This window comes from Falco naumanni, chromosome 14, assembly GCF_017639655.2.
Source record: "Falco naumanni isolate bFalNau1 chromosome 14, bFalNau1.pat, whole genome shotgun sequence".
NCBI classification, from domain to species: Eukaryota; Metazoa; Chordata; class Aves; order Falconiformes; family Falconidae; genus Falco; species Falco naumanni.
The window spans coordinates 6,614,121-6,636,956 of NC_054067.1; the positions used below are offsets into that span (position 1 = coordinate 6,614,121).

At 36.2% G+C, this 22,836-nt stretch overlaps 1 protein-coding gene across 7 annotated transcripts in view; it reads right to left on the bottom strand.

The window, feature by feature from the left end:
- Positions 1 to 515: 515 nt before the first annotated feature.
- The window catches only part of STAG2 (stromal antigen 2), an 82,072-nt gene continuing 59,751 nt past the window's right edge, over positions 516 to 22,836 (bottom strand). For 2 of the 7 annotated variants that reach the window (XM_040614002.1, XM_040614003.1), the window contains exons 18-34: positions 22,728 to 22,817; positions 21,456 to 21,659; positions 19,831 to 19,901; positions 19,359 to 19,446; positions 19,171 to 19,251; positions 15,859 to 15,951; positions 13,447 to 13,621; positions 12,839 to 12,978; positions 11,622 to 11,723; positions 9,318 to 9,466; positions 8,657 to 8,785; positions 8,098 to 8,303; positions 7,487 to 7,676; positions 7,291 to 7,371; positions 5,658 to 5,784; positions 5,241 to 5,318; positions 516 to 2,432 (exon numbers count right to left, since the gene is read on the bottom strand). In XM_040614002.1, coding sequence (XP_040469936.1) covers positions 2,409 to 2,432; positions 5,241 to 5,318; positions 5,658 to 5,784; positions 7,291 to 7,371; positions 7,487 to 7,676; positions 8,098 to 8,303; positions 8,657 to 8,785; positions 9,318 to 9,466; positions 11,622 to 11,723; positions 12,839 to 12,978; positions 13,447 to 13,621; positions 15,859 to 15,951; positions 19,171 to 19,251; positions 19,359 to 19,446; positions 19,831 to 19,901; positions 21,456 to 21,659; positions 22,728 to 22,817 — 2,028 coding nt within the window. In that variant the 3' untranslated portion in view covers positions 516 to 2,408. The other 5 variants (XM_040613999.1, XM_040614000.1, XM_040613998.1 and 2 more) reach the window with 4 other exon arrangements.

Here is a 22,836-nt window from a genome sequence, read left to right on the forward strand (position 1 = left end):
ACAGTACCTCCAACGTCTGAATCAAAAGCATTCTGAATAATGTCAGTTAAAAGTTAATAGGAAAATGAAACCAACAGAAAGGCTATTGATACACCTTTAAAAAACGTAACACAAAAATAATTAACCATTGATTTCTTGGCATGTAAAAGTTCTATACAAATTTTAAAAATTTTATTTGCAGGTACTAACCTCTTGAAAAGCTCACTCTGTATTTACACTAATTCTTTAACAAGTTTATCTCAAATTAAAGCATATGTAAAACAATCATGATTGCATTAAGTTTTCTACTTTAAATTATTACCCAATTAGTGCTTTATTCACATTTTAAAAACTTGTACAATTTATTACAAATATAAAACAGTGCAGTTTTTCATACATTATCCCAACTCTGAGACAAACACTTAAAAGACATGGAAAAAGATTTTGATTTCTATAAACATAACATTTGCATTACTCATACCCCCTTCTTCACTGTCCTCCCCTAACCCCGATTTAAAAAGATCAAACATACAACATACTGTAGGTTTATTTTTATTCAAAAAGTTACTGTCTCAAGACATAAATACAAATCAGAAAACAGTACAATTAGGACAATAGAATGTGGAGGACAACAGGTTAAGGTAAATATATAAAACATTTTTAGCTGGTTGAAAACAAAGCTGTAAGAACTGCTTTCACAAAGAAACACTCCTTCAAGAGTAAGAAAAATCAACTTAAGTTTAAAATCATATATACAGTCCTCTCAGCAGTTCTATTAAATGCAGTGGTGTGAAAAACAATATAGGCAGTACTTTTAGACATGAGAGTATTTATTTATGTAAAATGAGTTAGGCAGATCTAGTTTTGAGTTTGTTGTTACCCCATGACTTAGTAAAATAATTATATTTTATCATGATCCTTTAGATAATCTATGGTTTTTGGCTACCACAGCCGAATGTTTAATTTCCGAGTCTAAAAACAGGAAGCCTTTTTGTATTCACCCATTTGGGGAGATTCTTGTATTGCAAGCATATTAAGGCATGGAATGATTAAAATAATATACCTCAAGAACTGAGAGACAACTGACAAAAAATATACATATGTAATATAAGTTAATATTTCCTTTAAAATGATGTCTAGCTGCCTAAGCCTTGCAAAATGAGTCAATGTCAAAATGGCATAGATCCACTTTCTGTTTTAGACCAAATTTAATTTATTTGTGAATGGACACAAAATGAAGTTTAAAGCTTAGCTTTCAAAGAATATTATGGGTTGTTTATGAATTTCTATTATCCAATCTAATTTACATACAGAGGAAATGTACTGTAACCTGTTAGAAGTATCTTTAACCTGAAGACTGCTTGCAAAGACAGATAGATAAAACAATATAAAATACAAATTTAAAAATCATTTTTAAAGCATGAATTCTCATGCTCTTCTATTTTTAAACATTGTTAAACTTTCAATATATTTCTGAAACCTCATAATTTTAAGTTGGAATTTAAAAGTAAGAAAAAACTAAACAAACTGCGCAATTATAAAATCAGCACCAATTTATATATATATATAATTTTATTTAAAATTTAGATCCCTATTCCCACACTCTAATAAGCTGTATAATTTTTGTTTAGAATTTTTCTGCAAACATACTACAATAAGCTTCTTTTATTTGGAGACAAAATACAGTGGCACTACTGGAAGGAATTTCACAACATTACATTTTTCTTAAAGGACAAGCAAACTTTCAGGGTTGGTAATGGGCAAGCATGACTGAGATCTGTTACCTTCTGATGGTTCATAGTTTATGGACCTTTCTGAGAAGGCTAGCATGAAGCTTTTGGACTAAAAGTGTGGTTTAGATTAGAAAGTTGTTAAAATTCTGCTTTACGTATTTTTTCCATGATTAATACAAACCTTCCGTTGCTGAAGTTTGCATTTAATTTAAAATACTGACACTCTTCTGGTTCTATCACTGTAAGAAAACCAATCCATCTATTATTTCAGTTCACGGATGTAAACAGCAATCCAGCAGAGCTCACGATTATTTAGTATAGCCAGCAAATGTATAGAGAGGGGCTCACATCTGTACCAAACACCTCCTCTCAGACTGTTAGGTTAAAACTTAGAGGGAATACTTCTTATGTTCCGGAAATAAACTGATAGCACATAAATAAAATATTGATTTTTTTTTTTTCCCCAACAAAAAAAAAGTGTAGCTTATCCTCAAATTGTTTACTTGTCCTTTACATTTCTTTTTTTTTCAGGCAAACAAAACTGCCCCTTCAATGCACTTGATCTTGAAAGCATGTCATTCTCCTTAGAGAAAAATCTGTTCAGAATTTCACTGTATCTACCACAATTTTGTATTGAAAAACTTCCTCTTCCACTTAGAAAATGACTTCACCACTGATTTATTTGCTGCTCTGGTATTAAAACATTGACACCCCAAGAACCTAAAAAAAAAGTTAGAAATGGTGTCAATTTGTAGTCTACTACACAGTTAACAAAAACAAAGCAATTAGTATATGATTTAAGATTAAGACACTTCAAGATATGTTAAGGCATTATAAGTTTATTTTTCTTCCAAACCAGATTTATGTAATAATAAACACTTCTGATTTATGTAATAATATGAAAAGGGCACCTCATTCGTTAGAAAAGATTTTTCCCACACTTGAAGTTAGCTAGATCCAGTAGGGATGTGATAAAAGCCTGTGCTTCAATTATTTTAGGTAATAATTGAAAAATAATTTTTAGTTAGTTGACTAACTTATACTTCTTTTGACAATGGCATTCTACAGTTGTAGCTTCCAGTAACTTAGCCTGGGACAAAACACTCTATAGATGCTGGCTGCTGCTGTGTCTGTTCATAAAAACAACAGGTTGCCTCAGAGTGGCTAGCCAGCACATAAACTTAGTATTTCCTATTAAATGTATCAAGTCTGTCAGGAAGACAGTGAAAAAAATCAAGCAATAATCAGGTAAAATCAAAATGCTGTCCTTCAGGAGACTCTGTGATTAAGTGAAGAAAAAGCTTTCCTGAAACGAAGAGTCAGTTTCCACTTCCCACGTGGGAGCAAGCCATATAGTTTTCTACGCCAATGGAAGTAGGGATCACCACTGATATGCCAGACAAACCATCTCAGAAGATCCAGATCTTGTGACTGTCCTAGCTTTTATAGGACTTTATAAAATCAGAGAGAGCCACGAGAGACTTAATTTTCCTGAACCTTAACACTGCTGTTCACATTTATCTGTTTACAAACCAGTTTTTACTGTTCTTCGCATTAAATTCACTTTAGATGCATCATACAACATAGCACACGAAGACAGAACTGCCTCTGGTGCCAGCAGTAAGTGGACACATCAAAAAACGAGAAGACAGACTAAAATTTTGACCATAAACCATGTGCATCTGAATAAATTAAACAGCTTTATTACGTCTAGATCTATTAAAAACAAGTGCAACAACTCCAAGAGTGTAATGGACTTCTGAAATAAATTATATGAATAAAGCAAATTAACTTTATTCAGAGAAGATTATATTTTTTTGCATTTATGAAATTGGTTTTTTACATTTAAAATACTGACTGGTAAGTTGAGCTCCGATGTCATACGGATTCGTGTTGCCTCCTAAACTATGGGCAGAGCTTTCCCCCGTTTAGTTAAAGTAATCGCGGTGGGGTTTATGCTATAGAGCAGCTGGGATGCAGCTGTTTTCTGCAGTCCTGCTTCCAGGACCACCCCCCCTGCTGCGTCCTGCCCGGGGGAAAGGTTTGCTAGGTGGTGCCCCTGCCCGTACCAATGCCCTGCAGGGCACCACCGCTCTCCGAGCAGGGGCACAGGCAGGGATGGCAGGGCCGGCAGGGATGGCAATGCCGCTGTCACCGGCTGCCATCATGTGGGGAGGCGCCCACACTGCAATGAGCAGCGCCCGGCAAAGCCCGGGCTGACGGGGCGGGATGGATGAGAAATCAAGCACCAGGAAAGACACCTCGCTAACGGTGAACCTATTGAAACTATTCTGAATTGATTTTAGAAACTGAAAAGCCAAAGGTTTTCTGAAATCCATGAAACGCACCTGCAGAAGACCACATTTTCAGCATTGCCAGAATAAAAAGTGGCTGGTGTTTCACAGATCAAATCGATTAAAATTCAAGAAGGGGAGGGGAAGAACTCTCAAAACAAATGTCAGAAAACAGGTGATAAACTTTCTTGGTGTTACTTCAAGAACAGAACACACAACAGCTAGAAGTACAACCTAATCTGATTCATTATTACTAAAGCAAAGGCCTACTGGTACAAAATATATGGATTTGCATTTAAAACAGTATTTAAGTCTTCTTTTTCCCATAACAAGAGCAGGTTCACACGCTGCAACAATACTGTAAAAAAATACATAACCGTCTTCCAAATTCCACCAAGCTGTCCAAGATTCCCAGGAAGCCTTGTTGTACTGTCCTCTGCTGGCTTGCTGCAGCTTGTTATTTCCAGTGTAATTTTGTACCAGCTACACAAGGTCAAAAATGGCTGCATACATTACAAGTGGTTCAAGACAGAAGGAATCCCTCATGCAGATTTTTTAAAGAGAATAGAGACTGCAGATTTATCAAGTCGGAAAAAAGGGCAACTGCAAGCAGAAACTACAGACTTCGGATGTTTTGGACCTAAAACTTTATATGGAAAGAAAAAATACCTCTCATCTCTATAAACAAGTATCTGTATTATCTCTATTTTCTCCATTATCTTACTTAGTACAAAAGTAAATATGCCAATTAAAAAAGAAAACAAAAACAAAACTCAAACAAAAAAAAAAAAACACCCGCAAACCATCCAATGCTGACAATTGGTAATGACATCAGTCATTCAACTAAGCTCATCACAACAGGAAACTTGCCTTTAATATTGTGTATGCACAGGTTTTATTTCTATTTTTTTAAAGCTCTTTGCTACCAACCTCTGCAAGGGTCTTTTCCATACCAGATGTGTTTTCTTCTCAGATTCAAAGGCTTTTGATTTTTACATAGCCACATATAAAGTATTAAGAACAAAAATCCTATAAACTTCCAAAGAACACTGACTACCTTAGAGTTTATGAAGCTGAATTACAGCGTAGAATATTTCACTGACTGTACCAACCTGCCAAAATAAGCTAATGAAGACAACCTAAAGATTGCACTCCTTCCATTTAAAATTTGAAGAGAGTACTGTAACCTTCAGACTGATTTTACATTATTTTCCTCTTATGTAAGTTAACCTACCGATTCATCCATGATTGAAGCGGGGTCAAAGAAATCTGGTTTTAGTTCCGTTCTTTCTCTCCTGTTCTTTGATGGTGGCTTTAGAAAGCAAGCAAACAAAGACATTAACTGTAACTTCAGAAAAAAACCAAGAGGCTTTAGACTATAATAACTGAAGCTCAACTTTCACGGGGTAAGAATTTACAGGGGATAAATGTTCATCTCTCACATTATTATTACTACAGGAAACATTCTTGTTTTCTGTATGGCAGTTTGAACAGATGGCACTTGTATACAGACAGTGGCACAGCCGTTTCAGAATATGGAGATCAACAAGATTTTTCTGTTTCACCAGAAGTAAAATTTGATTTAAATATCCTACTTTAAAAGCAGAAATACGAATCCAAAATCCACCGAGAAGACAAGTAAATTTCTTACTAGGTCTATGTCCATGGTGTCAAAATCCATGCCTTCATTGAGATCTTCAATCCGCCCTTCTGATGACATCATTACATCTTCAACAATTGGCTCTTCATCATCTTCCATTAGACTTGTGCCACGTCGACTGAAATGAAAAGAAAAAGCGTATAGTTTAGCATTAAATCAAGTGAAGCCCCATCTGAATATTTTTAAAGCTAACGTTTGGTAAGGAACTGCCAACAAATGGCAATTCCTTTACACAAAACAGATCAAGTAATTAAATAAATGCATAACTACTATTATAGTTGGTATTTAACCAGCTAGAAGACACTAAGAGAGTGAGGGAGAACAACTAACAAAGATCAACTTTATGTAACTTTGTGGTACATCTCTAGATGGGTATTCTGAGAGGCGGTGGGAACTGATAAGCAGATCAAACCCACATCCAATTCAGAGATTTACATGCAAGTATTTATGCTCAAGTGAGAAAGAACCTAAATTTTGCCACCTAAAGAAAAACCGTTCCTGCCTTTTGAGAAGGCAAGAAAGAACATCTTTGCGATAAATTGGATACATAAATTCATTTTCAGACATTCCCACATAGTCCTTCATCCTCTCTTCTTGCAACATGTACGTGCAACACCAGACCTTATCAGAAAAGGAGTCATTCTAGTTATACTAATTGGTGTCACTATATTGAAAAAAAAACCCAGACCACTGAAACTATGTTACATATGTAATTAAAAACAAGTAGGGGAAAGGTGTAAAGCTCTTCCACATATATGTTCATGGGTTTAGTTCACAGCTTGTACTTTTCTTCTGCAGAACCTCACAGTCTTCATTAAAGCAGCGAACTTCTAAAACTAGTCTTCCTCTCCTCAGCTAAACTAGCCGTGGAACCTTATTTCATTAGCCTGAATGTCAAATCCATGCTATAGTAAGTGACATTACAATAAGAATGTATGACCTCTGAAGGACAACATCCATTTAAGAAACATTAAACTGTCTTCATCTTTGTTCACTCTAAGGAGTACTTCACAAGGTTTTTGTGTGTTTGGGTTGGGAAGTTCTACAAAAGCTGATACTACAAGATTCCTCTCAACTTGAGTGTCAGTTTAGGTCAGACAAAATCTGTATCAATCACAGAAATGTTGAACAGAGCAGTTTCTTTAAAAGGAATGCTTTTTCTTCAGAAACAAAGCAGCTGAACACTAAACTTACAACTCAGAAGTCGAAGGAAAAAGGAATAGTAGAATTAAACAGAGCAGAAACTTTCTGCTTCATACACTGAACACTTTAAAAACTAATTTTTAATGTTCTATTTCTAAAAATGACTGCAGTTAGGAATACATAAAGATGATGTTTCAGACGCCACAGACAGCATTCAGTTCAACAACTGGTTCCCTTTTTCACAGAGCTCACTGCTGTTTAGTTTTCCTGGAATCTAAGTTGAAAAGCAAGCAAGAAATCAAACTTATCTATTCTGCTCAACACATCACATGCACTTTTACAACTGCTTTTCTAGGGCAACTTAAAATTGTAAAGACACAGAAAAACATTACTTGGGAACTAGGACATGTATCCAACTTAAAAGCACTTACTAAACCCTCTCCTCCCCAAACCACTGAAGGAAGGTTTCACTCTCACTCACATAGCATGTTGCAAGTTGGTTCTCAGCTTGACGTAGTTCATCGCTGCCCTCTCCTGTTGTCGCGCGGCTTCTTCCTGTTGCCTTTGAGCCAACATCCACGTTACTTGCGTGCTTAAAAAGACCATTATTCTATTTTAAACATGAACTGGTTTTGTGTATGAACACTAACACAAAGCAGACCTACTCATCTACGTACTTGTAATCGAGGGGAGCTTGGTGGTGTTCAGGCTGCATAGGATAGACACCCATATAACTTTCCTCAGGTCGCAATCTCTTGGGCTCCCTCATTATTGTGGAAGTGAGCTGAGGCGTCTGCATCATGACTGGCGTGTGCATTGTCTGCTCCCTGTTCAGCCACATACTGTCACTACTGCTGCTTTCTTCAGCTGGAAGAAAACACAGGACGTCAGAAAATTTTTTCATTAGTCTAAAACTGAATGCTTTAACGTGACGTAAACATATGTACTTTCTGCCCACCGAGAATCAATTTCTTTACTTTTTGCCCCAAAGTCTTACATGTGCCCCAAATGGCCTGGATTTATAACCAATGGCTAGAGTATTGTAAACGCTCTTATATTCTGTGACTTGAAGCAGCACAGTGCCTTTATTTTCTTTTGCGAATCAGTGTTATGTTTGTTCAGACTCTTATAGTTTTCCCACTAAGACATATACATGCAGAGAAGTAATCCTGTTTTAAAAAAATACATTTAAGCATACAAATTCACTCAAGCCAATGAACAAGGATCAGCATGTATAGTTTTACACAAATGTCTACTCTAATATATTTTAAGATGAGAAAAGTTCTACCTTCAGGTACTTTCCGCTTCCCCGTTGCTGGCTTTGTCTTTTTATTTCTTACTGTAGATCCTCGACTACTAATTCCACTAATCACTGACATAGTATCATCATCCCCACCAGCTAATAACGAGTTTCTGTAGGACATGAGAGGCAGCCACACATCTTCTCTTCGTAGAGACATCTGAAAGGTCATAAACTTCTCCAAGTAAACATACCTTTAAATAGAAAAAATAATTACAAAGATGCAAACTATCTGTAATAAGATGTTAACATGGGAAGGTAAGTACTGAAATTAACACGCAATGCTCCTCATCTAGTTAACAAATAGGCCTGACAACAGCAAAGCCAAAATACCATTTCTGTTCAACCACCACAAAATGAGAACAACAAGGACAATACAGTTTACCCTTTGTGATCATACCTGACTGACTGTCTTAGTACAAAACAATCTTGATACGCCAAAGATTCCACTTTAGGTGAATGCAATACACATAAACACATATTTATTCAGATGTGTGACTTTTATGGTTATCATTACAAATATTAGGAATATTGAGAAAATACTTACACTGTTCTTTTGTCTTGTCTGAGAAGTTTGGAGGAGAACTCACTCAGAATATCAAGAAACGCCAGATTTAATGGTGGCTGGCTCTCACCTTGTGGATTAGGCTCTTTAAAAGCAAATTCTATGCCATCCCTACAAAAAATTTAAAAATTAAGTCACATACAGCATAAACTAAAGAAAAAGTTTAAGCACTGGGAGCTATCAACACTGAACACCTTTCCTCTATATCAAGAAAGCAGTAACTCAATGTTTCCATGTTCTGGGGGGGGAAAAAAGAGCCAATTTGAATCTGGACACACTCTTTTTGTCATGATGTTTCTACCTTGCATTTCAAGTTCTCTGCATAAGGCCAACATGATCACCACTAACAATGAAGTGGATCAGTTCTTACTGTCATGAGTAAGACACTAAAAATACTTTTTCATAAGAGCATCAATAGCACTATCATTTACGAGCTTATACAGAGATGCTGAAGAACATTAACATTATTTAACATTTGCGTTTAATTCACAGAGAAAACTGCAGTCCATCTCCTAATTTATAAATGGGCTGTATCATGTCCAGTGCTGATGTTTTTTGTATTAAATTTTGAAAGACTGAAGGTATTTTAACATTAGTCAAGAAGTGTTTACAAAAAGGGAAGTAATACAAAGCACACAATTACTTGTGTAACATAGCAATAGCTTCTCTTGTTTTCAACTGATCCAGTCCAAACGTTAAAGCAAAACGTCGAGCAAGTTCCTTTATGCCACTGAATGTCGGTGATGATCTGTCAAAATTATAACCATTTTCTTGAATCATTTCATTGAAAAGCTGTATGAAACAAAAAGGGAGACTTTCATTTATTAAAAGATTACAGCAAACTTTGGACCAATTGACACAGAACTAAGTTTCACCAAAAAAAGTGTTTTACAGCGTTCTTTTTTCTTAATTCGACAACCCCAACAGACAAACATGGAGGTTTAGGAAAGCCATGTCAAGGCTACTCTTGAAGAGCCTGCACTTCAGAGTTAATCCTCGAAATGCACCCTGTCCAAGCACGCATGCTGGATGACAATTTCAACATTTCCCTAAATGAGGCATTCTAGAGTTGAGAATACTAAGAATTACAGTAGGATTCCCTTATACATACACTAACAGAAAAGAAATAAACAGGGTAAATTCTCACCTGATCTTTACTATTACAGTCTGTCAAACCACTACTTTACAATTCATTCTTTTTATATCTTTTCAAATACAAGTATAATGAAGAAATTCTCAAACAGAAACATGTCTTCAGGAAAATTGCCAAAGACACCAGAAACTCTGCCACCGAGACTCACTTTTAACTATTCATCAATAGCTGGCAAAGCCACTCTGAACTTCACAATCTTTGATCAATCCTTTTCTCATTCTACTGAACTTGACTGAATTCTCTTCAACAGTCAATTTTTCTATTATTTTCTAAATTTGTCTAACGCACTCACCCTTCACCCTCTCATATAACACAAAATAAACCAAAACCAGACTTACTAGGGCTATGAACCTTAACATCTTGTTTATAGAAATGTTTTGACCCATATTTGCACATTTTTCTCTTATGTTGGCGTAGCTCATTGCAACTTAGTTATTCCCTTTATCCACTATCACGTCTATTATTTCTTCTCTGGTTAGCTTGTCTTTTTAAAAAAAATTCCTGGAAAAAATGCTAGTTACGTGTTTAACTTTACATGTGGGGTTTTATTGTTTGTTTGTTTTATAACACTTGGGTCCCTTCACGTTACTATTCTTATTGGCATGTAAGAATCATGTAACTGCCTCTCTATTACATGTGTAACTGTACTCACTACATTCCTCTGCCTGCCCTTTAAAATATAAGGGGCTGGTTATTCATAATACAGAAGACACTAATAAGAATAGTATTTACCACAAAAATTTCTGAACTCTGGTGAAAAGTCAGCAAAAACTGTAGGAGTATTTAGTTGCGTATTTTATGCAGCAGGTCCACCAGCTACTTGCTGTTACCAAAAGGAAAGGCCTCATCCTCCCTTGTATCGGCAATATCCATATAGATTAACCAGCTTAGGGGCTTCATTATGGACTTTTTCTGAGTATTTCTCAACCAGGATGAGTATCTAGATCTGTATCACTATGTGGCTGTATGACCTCAGTCCAGAAAGACAGGTATGGGGAGAGAGAGGACAACTTGGGGTACATTTTTCCTTTCAACAGTAGCAGAGATCTACGCTGGATTACAGTGGTTTGCAGAGGTATGGCTTTATTGTTCTGATCCTGTAAATAAGATTCATGCAGATGGTTCATGTGAGCAGATGAATCCGACTCTGACCTCGACTGAATTCATCAGGTCTCCACACAAACAAGCTCATTTACTGAAGAGAGTATTAAATCATGTTTTAATTTCAAAGATGGGTGAAGCCCCTACCAAACATTAAGAAATACTGAATTACTAAAACTTCCCATTACTATTCAGAAAAGTTAAAAAGAAAAAGGGAAAAGACCCCAAAACCAAACCAAAAAAACAAAAACAAAAAACCCCACCACAACACCCCAAACCCAAACCCCAGCAATCACCCCCATGCCCCAAACGCCACCACAAAACCCCACCACAAGGCAGGAAGCGTTTTCCCTTGTTTATCTGCTCATAAATAAGTAAACTAGCAGTTTCGCAACATGTTTCTCAATACGTGACTCAAACTAGTGTTTTAGAGTTAAGAAGGTATCACAGAGTAAAATTCATTTCATATTTATCAGCCCCTCAATATACCTTTTGTAGCGCAGGATCTGGTAAATACAGGAAGACTTCTGTCCGTTTTTTAAATATTTGCAGAAAATGTGTTTAAATTTAGACCTATTTATCCCTACCTTTTGTAAGAATTTCTTCATTAATACCTCACACTAGCTATTAAACAACAGGATATGATCTACAGTATGGAATTTTCATGCACAAAAACATTATAATCATTCTTACCTGCTGCAAACTAAGAATAAGCGTTTTAGCACACTGGATTTTGTCTATCTGTCTTGTTTTACTCATTGTTTCTTTAATAATATCACCATAGTCGTTGTAATACTAGGAAAAATAAAAAAAAAAAGGGTTAACTTTCAATTTTAGTTGAAAACATTACAACTACTGAATTCTTCAGAAAACAACATTAGGATTTGCCATTTGAAAAAAATTTTGAACACTCAAAAGGAACAAAACCTAACATGTTCATGATTGTGTCATCAAAATGATATCCTAAACCACTCCAAAACGCTAAAACCCCCTCAAACCAAGAAAGAGTATATCCACTCCTTTTCACTCTTGTCATCAGTATTGCTTTAGAGGCAGAATGACCTATTTGTCTTCAAGGCCATGACACATTTGTTAATGACACATGCTCACCCCTTCAGGGTACAAGATTAGAATTTAATCTTTGTAGTAACTCCTGTAACTCTGGTGAGGAGTTTTCTGTTTTCTCAGCTGAAAGGACACTTTTGGACAGCATCACAGCCGTAATTTTTCCAATGCAGACAGCTGCCTATTCAGTTCTTTATAGGTTCAATAAAGACTCACTTATTTAGAGATTCAAAGTATTTGTAGGGCACTCAAGACAGAAAATTTTTTAAGGTAATCACCAAGGAGCAAAGCTTTATCATGTTCACGAAATGAGAGCTTGTATTACTGTGCAACTGTGAATCCCAGGAGCCAAAAAGGGGGCTTTATATTTAAGAAAGACAAAAACTGATATTAAGATCACATTGCAGGGAGCATGGAGTAGTGGGTGGAACTCTCAAAACTCTCGTTTCTATTCTACAAAGCTTAAGCTGGAATTATTGGATGAGACTTGACATCATGTTGTTGTCTTTGTGAGAAGATTCTCAAAAGGCCTGGTAAACTAACAGATGAATTAAAAATATACCATCGATCGGGGTAAGATTATAAAGCTACTGAAAAGCACATAAAAATAGTGATCAGGCTTCCTCCCTCCCTCCCCCACTACCTACTGTGAAGCTAATCTCAGTCATTTTATTCCCTTCTGACAGAAAAAGAACTTTTAAAGGCCTACAAACTTTGGACTTTTAAGTTCTTCACATTTTGTATCAATTATCTCGTAAGGTAAAAAAATAATAATCAATAATTAAAAAATCCACAGCTACTATATTCTAGTTTTATGAAGTATCACTCCTAGGCTTCAAATTTACCTTCATATATTGCTTGAAAATGTCTGCAGCTGTATTCATTTCCACCACAGTATATACAATGAGTTTACAGAAAGCTGCAAGTAGATTTCTTCGTTTGTGCAATGCTTCAATTTTGCTAGCTTCATCATCCTGCTGTCCATCTAGAAAGAGTTCAGAACATGAAAGCTGTCAGGTTTAAATACTTCATATTTAAGCAATACATATAAAGTGATGTGGGCTAATGGTCAGGAATCAGAAAACCAAATCTCATTTCTGACAGCAGCGCACTTCATTGCCCACCGACAAGTCTCTTTTCCTGATAAAGAAACATATATATTTGTGCCCATTAAACCAAACCTTCACCATGATTATCCTACATGTCCCCAAAACATAAAGTGCTTCAACCAGCTGCTGACATTTAGAAGACAAACCAACCTCTGTGCCCATGCACACTTCTCAATGCGAGGAACACCCCCCCCCCCCCCAAAAGAAAACAACAAAACAAAAGAAATAAACAAACAAACAAAAAAACCCACAACACCCCACCCCCAACACAAAAAAGCATAGGCAAACAAATACATTAATCAGAAGGCAAATAATACAAAGGAAATGTTAAGTTTTGTACAAACCTGCACTATTATTATCATCATCCTGATCGATGAAGACATGATCTAAAATAAAACTGAGTAGTTCAGATTGCAATGAAGAATCAGGAGTGTAAACAAGTGGCTCCAACATGTCACGTCCTCCTGTCATAATCTGATGACTGAAGATCATCAACACATCACACAGAATTGTGAAAGCCTGTTAGAAAGAAACCTCAGTAAAAACTTGCTTGAACGCTGTTTAGAATAACTTATTCCCACTTAACAAAATACTTGAAGAGCCCAGTGGTGTATACAGGCCACTTAAGTCCTAAACAACTACACAGGCCAACTGGAAGTCAAAATAAGCATAGCTTCTTACAGCAGGTTGCTATATGAAGACTGGGTCTTCATATAAAAATAATGTATAGATGAAGACAACTAAATGTCAAAACATTGTGAGATTAAAACATGAGGAACCTGAAACTCCCAAATTCTGAAACTTCCAAATTTTGCCTGACAGATACTACGTTAGGTCACTAGAGAACTTTGTGGACAGCAGCCACAGCAGAGTCTCCTTTTTTCTTTTCAATGCTTTCCATCACACTTGTAAAACATCTAACAGCTGAGGTCACTCAATCCCTTTAAACCCTAAAGTACGTCTTGTTTCCGAAAAAAGGAACCACCTCTTCATTTTGCTGGCTAACTTGTGCGTCTGACATACGATTTAAATGTCTGTTCCCCACCTTCCCATAAAGTTCAAATGTATCAGTACCTAGAGTGACATTCATCGAACTAACAGACCAAGGCCACACGCTGCTTAGCGCTGCACCTCATCTCTTTGGACTTTAATCTCTTAAGTACTTCCATTTTAATGAACACAACTGTTCTCTTAACTCTTCAAAGCAAGTATTATTACTAATTTCCCGGTCAGAAAAACAGACATGCTACTCTGCAGGCCCTTGCGCCCTTCCGTGAGATGAGAGGAGAGCAGAGCCACGGCTCTGTGCCCTGTGTGACTGAGGCAGTTCCAGTTTCCAGAGTGTTCACCTGAGCCTGAGTTATGTAACTTTTAAAGAAACCTACTCGGAGCTTCAGTAATTTTTGTTACTCATGCTTTCGCAGCCTAAACCTTGTGATTTTGACACTAGGTAGCTCTCTGACAGAACATGACTATTTAGTTCCAGGAATATTCTTGTGATGGCAAGAGTTTCAGACGCTGCAGTTGTGCGACTCAGTGAACCAGATTTTCAACTTCAAGCTCAATCAGGTTAATACCTTCAGCAGAAAAAAGGCTCTTGGCTTCCTACTTGTTTAATTAGAAAAGCATACCCAGAAGATAGTTTGGCCCTTCTCCCATAGAGACATATTTTATTTTCTTCATTTTAGCGTTCTGAAGATTATTAAAAGCATTTACTTTGAATTAATCCTGCTCTCAGATTTCGCTCTTCACTGGAACCTGAAAGTCCTCTGAGTGTCCTGGCTAGAGAACTATTCGACCACAGACTGAAGAGACTCAGTCCCAACAGTTTAACCTTTTCCTTTGAGCCAGTTACCCTCAGAACTCAAGACAAGTATTTCCCAAGATGATGTCTCAACACTTTTAGAAACAGAAGAAAAACAAGAAACCCTCAAAACCTTCATGCCTACATTTTTCTTCAAAAAAAAGACAGGACTTTTGTCTCCTGCCTGAAATGTCAGGCACTACTTGCATGGACTAAATACCTACATACCTCATGCCTGAAACATACAGGAACTTAGTTCCAGCTAAAACTCTCCCCACAAAGGACAACTATATGGGGGGTTGAATGAAACTAGTAAAATGAAAACTGCTCACACTGTCTACAAGCACTACATTGTTGTTGAGGCTTCCAAGCATTTGCTAGAACGGTCTCCAAATATCTCTTAAACAATACTGTTAACAATTGACCAATGTGTGTGTGTACCTATGGGTGACCACAAAAAAAATAATGCAAAAATGTAAAAGCATTCAAAGATAGAACTAAAAAAGTAACTTCTTTCTTGTAAATAGCCATCCCTAGCTCTTCCAGCTCTGAACCTATGAATCCATAATTAGCTCCCCTGGATGTGTGTGCCATGACCACGTGGTAAGCAAGAACTTTGAAATGGAACTCTCCCATCTAACTTACAAACCAGGCAGGCGCATGGTCACTGTTTAAAGAAACAAAGAAACAACCCCTCTGAATAAAAGTTTATGCTGCCTTAAATTACTTGAAAGAATCAGGTTTAGATTGATCCTGAAATCCTACCTAAACTACCTAAAGGAGGGCAAGCATACAAGTACAGTATGTTACTCACACTAAAAAGGCATTCAGCCTGAACATCCAAGACAGACCACATTCCCACATAAGCACTAAAAATATAGCAAGATGAACTTTTTAACAGCTTTAGAAGTGTAATATTAGAAGACTACAAGGATTAAAAACACTAACTAACCTGTTCCTTAACAGCGGTGTTCACGTTGGTCAGGTAGTGTTGACAGATTTGACAGAACACTCTCATCTGCTTCTTCAGACGTAGAAGATCCTCCTTTAAAGAGAAGGATTTCATATAACAGTTTTTCAGTTTTAGTCACATTTAGTGTACGCATTTTCACAGTGTTATCCACCACAGACCTCATATGTAGTTAACATTCAAGTCCACTGCGTTATTAAAAATCATTATTACAAATAAAAATAGCAAGTAGCAATTTCCTCAAATTTGTCATACTGTGTACCGCAAAAAGAAATGGAAGTTGGAAGGAAAATAGTTTTTTTTAATAAATAACTTCACTAACAGAAAAAAATCCAAACCCAAATCTAAAAAAAGCCTAACACACACCCTCCAAGTAAACGAGCAAAACAGGGGAAAAAACCTCAAACAAACAAATCCAACCCAATCCAACAACAACAACCACCCAGAGCATACAGCATTTTCTCTTTAAAATATCTGTATTTTCCACCTAGAGGATAGATTTTAGATAGCTGTTTGTAACTACAACAGACAAGGCTACATGGTATTATTTTGTTTTTTTAACTCACTACTTAAGGATATAGTAAAATGTCAAATGAGAATTGGGGCTTTCTTCCCCTCTTCCATTGAAAAAAACAAACCCACAGTGTGGTTTTCTAAGTGTCGCAGAACTTCCAGAAAAGTAGATTAATGAGCAAATAAAGGTATCAAACTGGTCAAACATCATCCACATATGCGGCATAGTTGGTGTTAACTCAATCATATGAAGATTCTAGCCCATGTCGAACCTGGGAGGTCATACTATGAAAGACCAACTGTGTAAACAGCATCAGTTCAGACAAAGAAATACCCCTGAGATAAGTTTTAAAACTGTCCATGCAACATAAACCAAGTCTCAAGAAAGAAGGTAACATACTGGTACAATGCATCATTTAATCTCAAAAGGAATCACAAAAGCAACAGCTGCTTCTTGACTATGAGTTTAAGTATAATATGAACACCTTCCCGACATAAATCCTTTTCTCTTGAGATTTACCATTCAGATTACTATACTGATGTTAAGAGAATGACACATGGGATTTTTTTCTTTCCTTTATACAGAATTGTTGGTTTAAATTTTAATAAAAATTGAGCTATTTACGTAGTCTTTTATTTTAGCAGCCTGTATTATGTAGCTAATTCCATAGACATTCTATTCACAAACAGCACACAGTTAGCGGTTAATTTTGTCACAGAACAAAAACCAAAACCAATGAACAACAACAACAACAAAAATCTTTAAGCACAGTACATATAGTAAATATAGTGTCACTTCTAGTTCTGTGCTTCAACTTCTTTGCTGTTATGTCACATTGGCATTGAACAGAAATTAATGGGACTTCTGTATGTACCTGGTACGTTTGGCAGAAGTCAAATGTAATAAAATAGTTGTGGTTCAGAAATTAAACTTACAAAAGCTTTGAATTTACCAAATTTTATTATACAGGAGCAGAAAACTATCTCAATAAAGGACCACTTTTCAAATAAGTCTCTTCATTCCTGCTGGAAGTATAACAAATTACATTTTACTGAAAAATAGCTAAGTTAATCTTCCTTTCCCACCTAACCTTTCACTATTTAGCTCAGCTTCTGCTGTCATGATCATGATAAAGCTTTAATCACTATTACGAAAAAACTCAAGACCTATTTACCCTTTAAAGAATAAACTAAAAACGCCTACAAAGCCTTCACTTACAGAAGTGGTTCTCAACAATTACGTATCCTCTTCCTATTTGGTATTTTTAGTTTTGGAAATGTTAAAAGCCATTAAAACCTACACGGGTAAACTAGCTAGCCAGCCAGCTAGTTCACATTTATTTAACACTTCTTCAGCTTGCAATTACTGAATCAGTAAGGCCAAGATTGTTTATTGGACTAGTGAAGTGTTAATGTGATAAGGAGAAAAAAAAAAAAAGAAAAAAGAAAAAAAAGAGAAGAAAAAAAGAAAAAAAGAGAAAACCACCATAACCTCAAATGTGACACGTTACTTGTACTAATGGTTATAGAAACCATTAGTACAAGTAATAGAGCATGCTTCTCCACTGCTGTATCTACCAGAAGCTCATACTACCATACCCTGAAGAAAAAAATATACATCACATTCAAGTAAGTTTATTGTAATAATGGATTATTAACTAATCACAAATTAAAATGTATTGATTATATATCTTTTAATGTAATGAACTGTTTTCTCCCCAGCAAATTACAGCAGATGCCTACAACTTACTACTTAAATTAATTGTAACTGTGGCTATCAAAGTATTTTAAAAACCTGAAAGGCGTACTTATTTCACCTCTGACAAAGATGTGTTGTTATCAGTAACTCCAATAAGAAAGTACAACTCCACCATAAGTTTCTGGCGAAAGGGCACAAAATGTACCCTTCTTACAGGACTGCAGAGGGCTTCCAGAAAAAGTGTTTGATTACAGCTTTTATTTTTAGTTAAAGAAATCATCAAAATGTTTCAGTGCTTACGAACTCCGTTCTAAACCCATCTTTCATTAAGCAGTCCACACATCAAACCACCTAATCACCCTCCTGAAGCAACGCTATCCAGTGGACACAAGAAACCCTAATCCTTCCTCCAAGATTTTCAAGAAGTGAAATTAGAAAGATGACATTTGCCAGAGCTTTGCCCTTCAAGATTACTATACATAGAACCAGAACAGTCCCTCTTACTATTCCCTGAGAAAGTTTGAAATTTAACTTAATAACTTCATGCTGATGAAGAGCAAAAAGTAGGATTACAACATACTAAGCAATAATACTACTACGACAGTATGCAAATTCTTCTGTCTCACTGACACTTCACCGTTTGCAAATTCAAACCCACTACTGGAGTAGTAAGACTGACTATGCTGTGGTTTATAATTGGTATTCTATCCCTCCTCAGCATTGTTGCTGTGCCAGACTAACAGGTATTGCATTAATTTACTGCAATAACTTTAAAATTCTACCAAATTAAACATAATATTGACATTTAAATATTAAAAATGTAACAATTTAGAGAAATTCTAGGTTTAAAAGTCAAACATTCCACTACCAAAATGATGAATTTTGAAGAACTTACTAGAAAAGCAGATTTAGGCATGTATCAGTATAACAGGGGGGAAAAAAAACCCAACCCCCCCCAAAAAAAACAAAACAGCAACAACAAGAAAATCTTAGTCTTAATTAACACCATCAGAGTTCCCACTTGATGATACTGCAGGTATGTACAAATGTTTATTTACTAATACAACTTGCACGAGGCATACCTTTGTGGAACTGCTTTCAGTAATTTTTGCTAGCTGCCAAAGGATTACATAATGAGTACACTGCAGTGCATGAATAACGATCTGAAATCAAAAGGAAAAAAAAAACATGTTAGATGACAAAGACCAATAAAAGACAGCAACAAAAGCTATTTATTGTTGTATGTAAAAAACACATTTTAACTACAGACCTGTTCTGGCATGTCTCCATTTTCAATGCCAGTTTTCAATAACTTGTAGTTGCAGCCAAACAAGTCCCATCTTGATAGGTCATGTGCACTGGAAGCATTAGAAATGAAGCAAAGATGTAATTTAACTATCATCATTTCTGCAATGTGATGTTAACAACCACTAAAAGTTTAACTGGTCTAAAACATTTTAAAAAGCAACCACCAAAAAAATTACCCGCCATGAATACTCCCCCAAACCCCAACAACACAAAAAAACCCCAACCAAACCAACCAAAAAAAAAAAGCCCAGATGATTTCAGTTTTGTATGTATTTCTTCATATATTCAAAACGTGTGATGTTATGTACAACACTAAACATCCATGCTAAACAAAAAAACCTCCAAGTTGCATTAAAAAGTTATCAAATTAAAAACAAACAAAAAGAATCCCACACACCACAAACCCTGACAGATGTTTGCAGAAGCCTACTTACTTGTGAAAAGCAGTGATTCTTTTCAGTGTTGACAAGACTTGATATGCATCATCTTCATCAGGTTCCTCCCCCTATTTAATAATCATATAGTAAGAATCCCAAGCAACGTATACTGAGCAAACTAAGGAACTAAAGATAAAAACACACCAAAAAAAAAAGAACAAAAAAACCCCAACACCCAAATTTAATAACACCAAGCCCCAAAACACAAACACCCACCCCTAAACTCAACCAACAACCACCAGAGAGAACTGTATTTAAATTATTTATCAATGACACATTTGTTTTTAGAATGTTAGTTAAAAGAGTTTCAGAGTGAAAGTAGCAGTTCATGTTTAGAAATAGCAGCACAAGGAGAAACAGAAGAGGGGGGTGGGGAGGAGGGAGAAGGAGGGAAAAAAAGTCTAGGATAGCAGAATACAATGTTATTATGTAGGTGCTTCAATTTTCTCTGAAGAATCCAGCAGAGGCCACTGTCAGACAATAGATACTGGACTAGATGGGCCACAGGTCACTACCTCAATCTTACTTTAATCACAGGAAAAAGCCTTTGACAGAGGTAAGAATGTGTTCTGTTCTAATTTTCCCACAAGTTCTGACAAACTTGCATTTAGAGAAAGGAGTAAAGAGGAAAGGGTCCAAGAACTACTTATGTAAGTACGCATGATAAACTCTAAGGTCACAGAAACTCCTCCTCAGTGTACCAGAGATACTACAAGTCCCATGCGTTTCACTTTCTGCTGTTGCACAACCTCAAGCACTACAGATGTCAACACCTCTACCGCAGCATTTGCCATTTCCCTTCAAGCCAACTGTCTGACATTTCCTTGCTTTACCTCTTCCTTCTCCTCACAAAGAGAGAAATAAATGGATTACTAGGCACATTTCTTACATAGTCCATGTATGCCTAGGGTTTCTAGAGTGGAGTCCTGGTTCAGGCCAATAAGCAAGAGGAACAAGAGTAAAGCTTGATAAAATAAGTCTGCATCCGTGAAGTGTGGAGAATGAAGCCGCCAGAGAAAACTCCCATGCTCCTTATCACGTATGAGGAGGAGGAGAAACAAGTTTTGTCTGAATGTCAGAGAACCCACGTAGCGAAGTTAAATACTGTATCAGAAAATTCGCACTCTTCAGATTAGCACAGTGTGGGAACAAAGCAATTTTTAAGCTATTAACTGCATCTGCTTGCATTCAGGAAGGGAGGGGGAGTGTTTTCTAGAGATTTTAACAGCAGCACCGTGCAATCACAGGCAAGACTAGCAACACTAGCACATCTGAGAAGAATCCTAGTGGAATTACAATGCTACATCTCTCAAAAGCATCAGCTTAAGAACCTAAAGGTGAAAAGTTTACGTAATTTTGTAGTTTATCTGAAACTTAGCTCAAATTCCCAAAAGACACTTATCAACAAGAGATTAAAGACTCACTGTCATTGTATAAAAGAACAGTCTGAGATCACATAATCACAGCAATGATACTGTTGTATTATTGTGCTTCACTTAGCAGGCTTGAAAGTCAGAGGGAAATTTCCATCCCTAAACTCACTGACTTGCATGGGAAGGCAGAACAACATACTGGAAATATTTTACAAGGGCAGGAAACGTTGATCTTGCATATTAAAATACCTCTTGCAGGAAGTCTTCAAGAAGACGATTAAACTTGTCTGCCAGTTCATCTATTAACTGACTTCTTGCAATGTCAACCCTGTTAAAGATTGTGAATTCTTCATTACAGAGAGCGTGGTACGTTTTGGAACAGGCTTCCAAAACATCTATATCTGTGTGCTTCTCCACAATATCCCGGATTTGTCGCAGTAAGGCATCCAAATGCTACAAGAAAGATGAGGCATGGAAAAAAATTATGTATTCATATATATACACACATGCGTGTGCATATATCTTGAATTAACCTTAAGGAATTTTAAAAGATAAAATCAATTTATTACTTTTGTAACTATGATACAGAACACAACTTCTATAAAGCTCATGAAGCTTCTCAGTAAATTAAAAATCTATTTAGCAAAAATTAAGTAGGAGCTTGTCAAAGGCTAAAGATTCAATGCATTTTAAAAGTCATTAAAAATTTGCAATTGTCTGTATGGTTTCATCCAACACTTGAATTTCCAGTGACAACTGAACAACACAGAAGCATTTATCTCCCACTCACACAAACATTTATAAATCGTCTTAAAAGCTGTATAATTGAAGATTTAGTTTCATAACACTCAAGTATCAGCACTGAAACCAACTTCAGTTGTTCTTACATGCCTTCCTTCAACCTGAGTTGCTCACTGCTGCTCTATCACTGCTAGGTTATGCTGTCAACTAAACATTTTATGGCTGTTTTGACCCTAATGATTTCCAGCTACTTGCTTCACAATAGAGCAAAATATTGCATTTGAGAAGGAGAAAACAGAGATGAGAACAGCTTACCCCAACTTCATCCCCACAGCAAATAAAACGAAAGCAGTAACTACATAATTTGTCATCTGGTAGTTTTTCCCTTTTTCTGATCACTGAAACTAATTCACCACCGTCTTCATTGCATGAAAAAGAGAATTATCAAGCTACTTCTACAAGCTTTATCTGTCTGGCAGCATACCTCAGACGTGACCATTACCAAAAAATAAATGCTCTCGCAAAAAATTCATCAAACTGGCAAGATTCTCTATTGCTATATAATAATTGCTCTAATTGCTATAATATAGAGAAACTTCCAATGTCTCTAAGAATACAGTCACAATTCTGAAGTCCAAGTCTCATTCTCAATAAGGGTTACAATAAATAAGGTCTCACTCAAAAAAACCCCACACCTACAATGGTGACTGGAATTCCAATGACTAAGTCTAAATTGTGGGTTTTCTCCTTCTGTATTAAGTGTTTTAAATGTTACCTTACCTTCTCTAATCGCCCTGTTGTATAAATTTCCAAATCAAAGTACTGTGGCAACTGCAATAAGTTGGTGACCTTTTCTGCATCTACAGAATACTGTAAAATTGACAAAGAA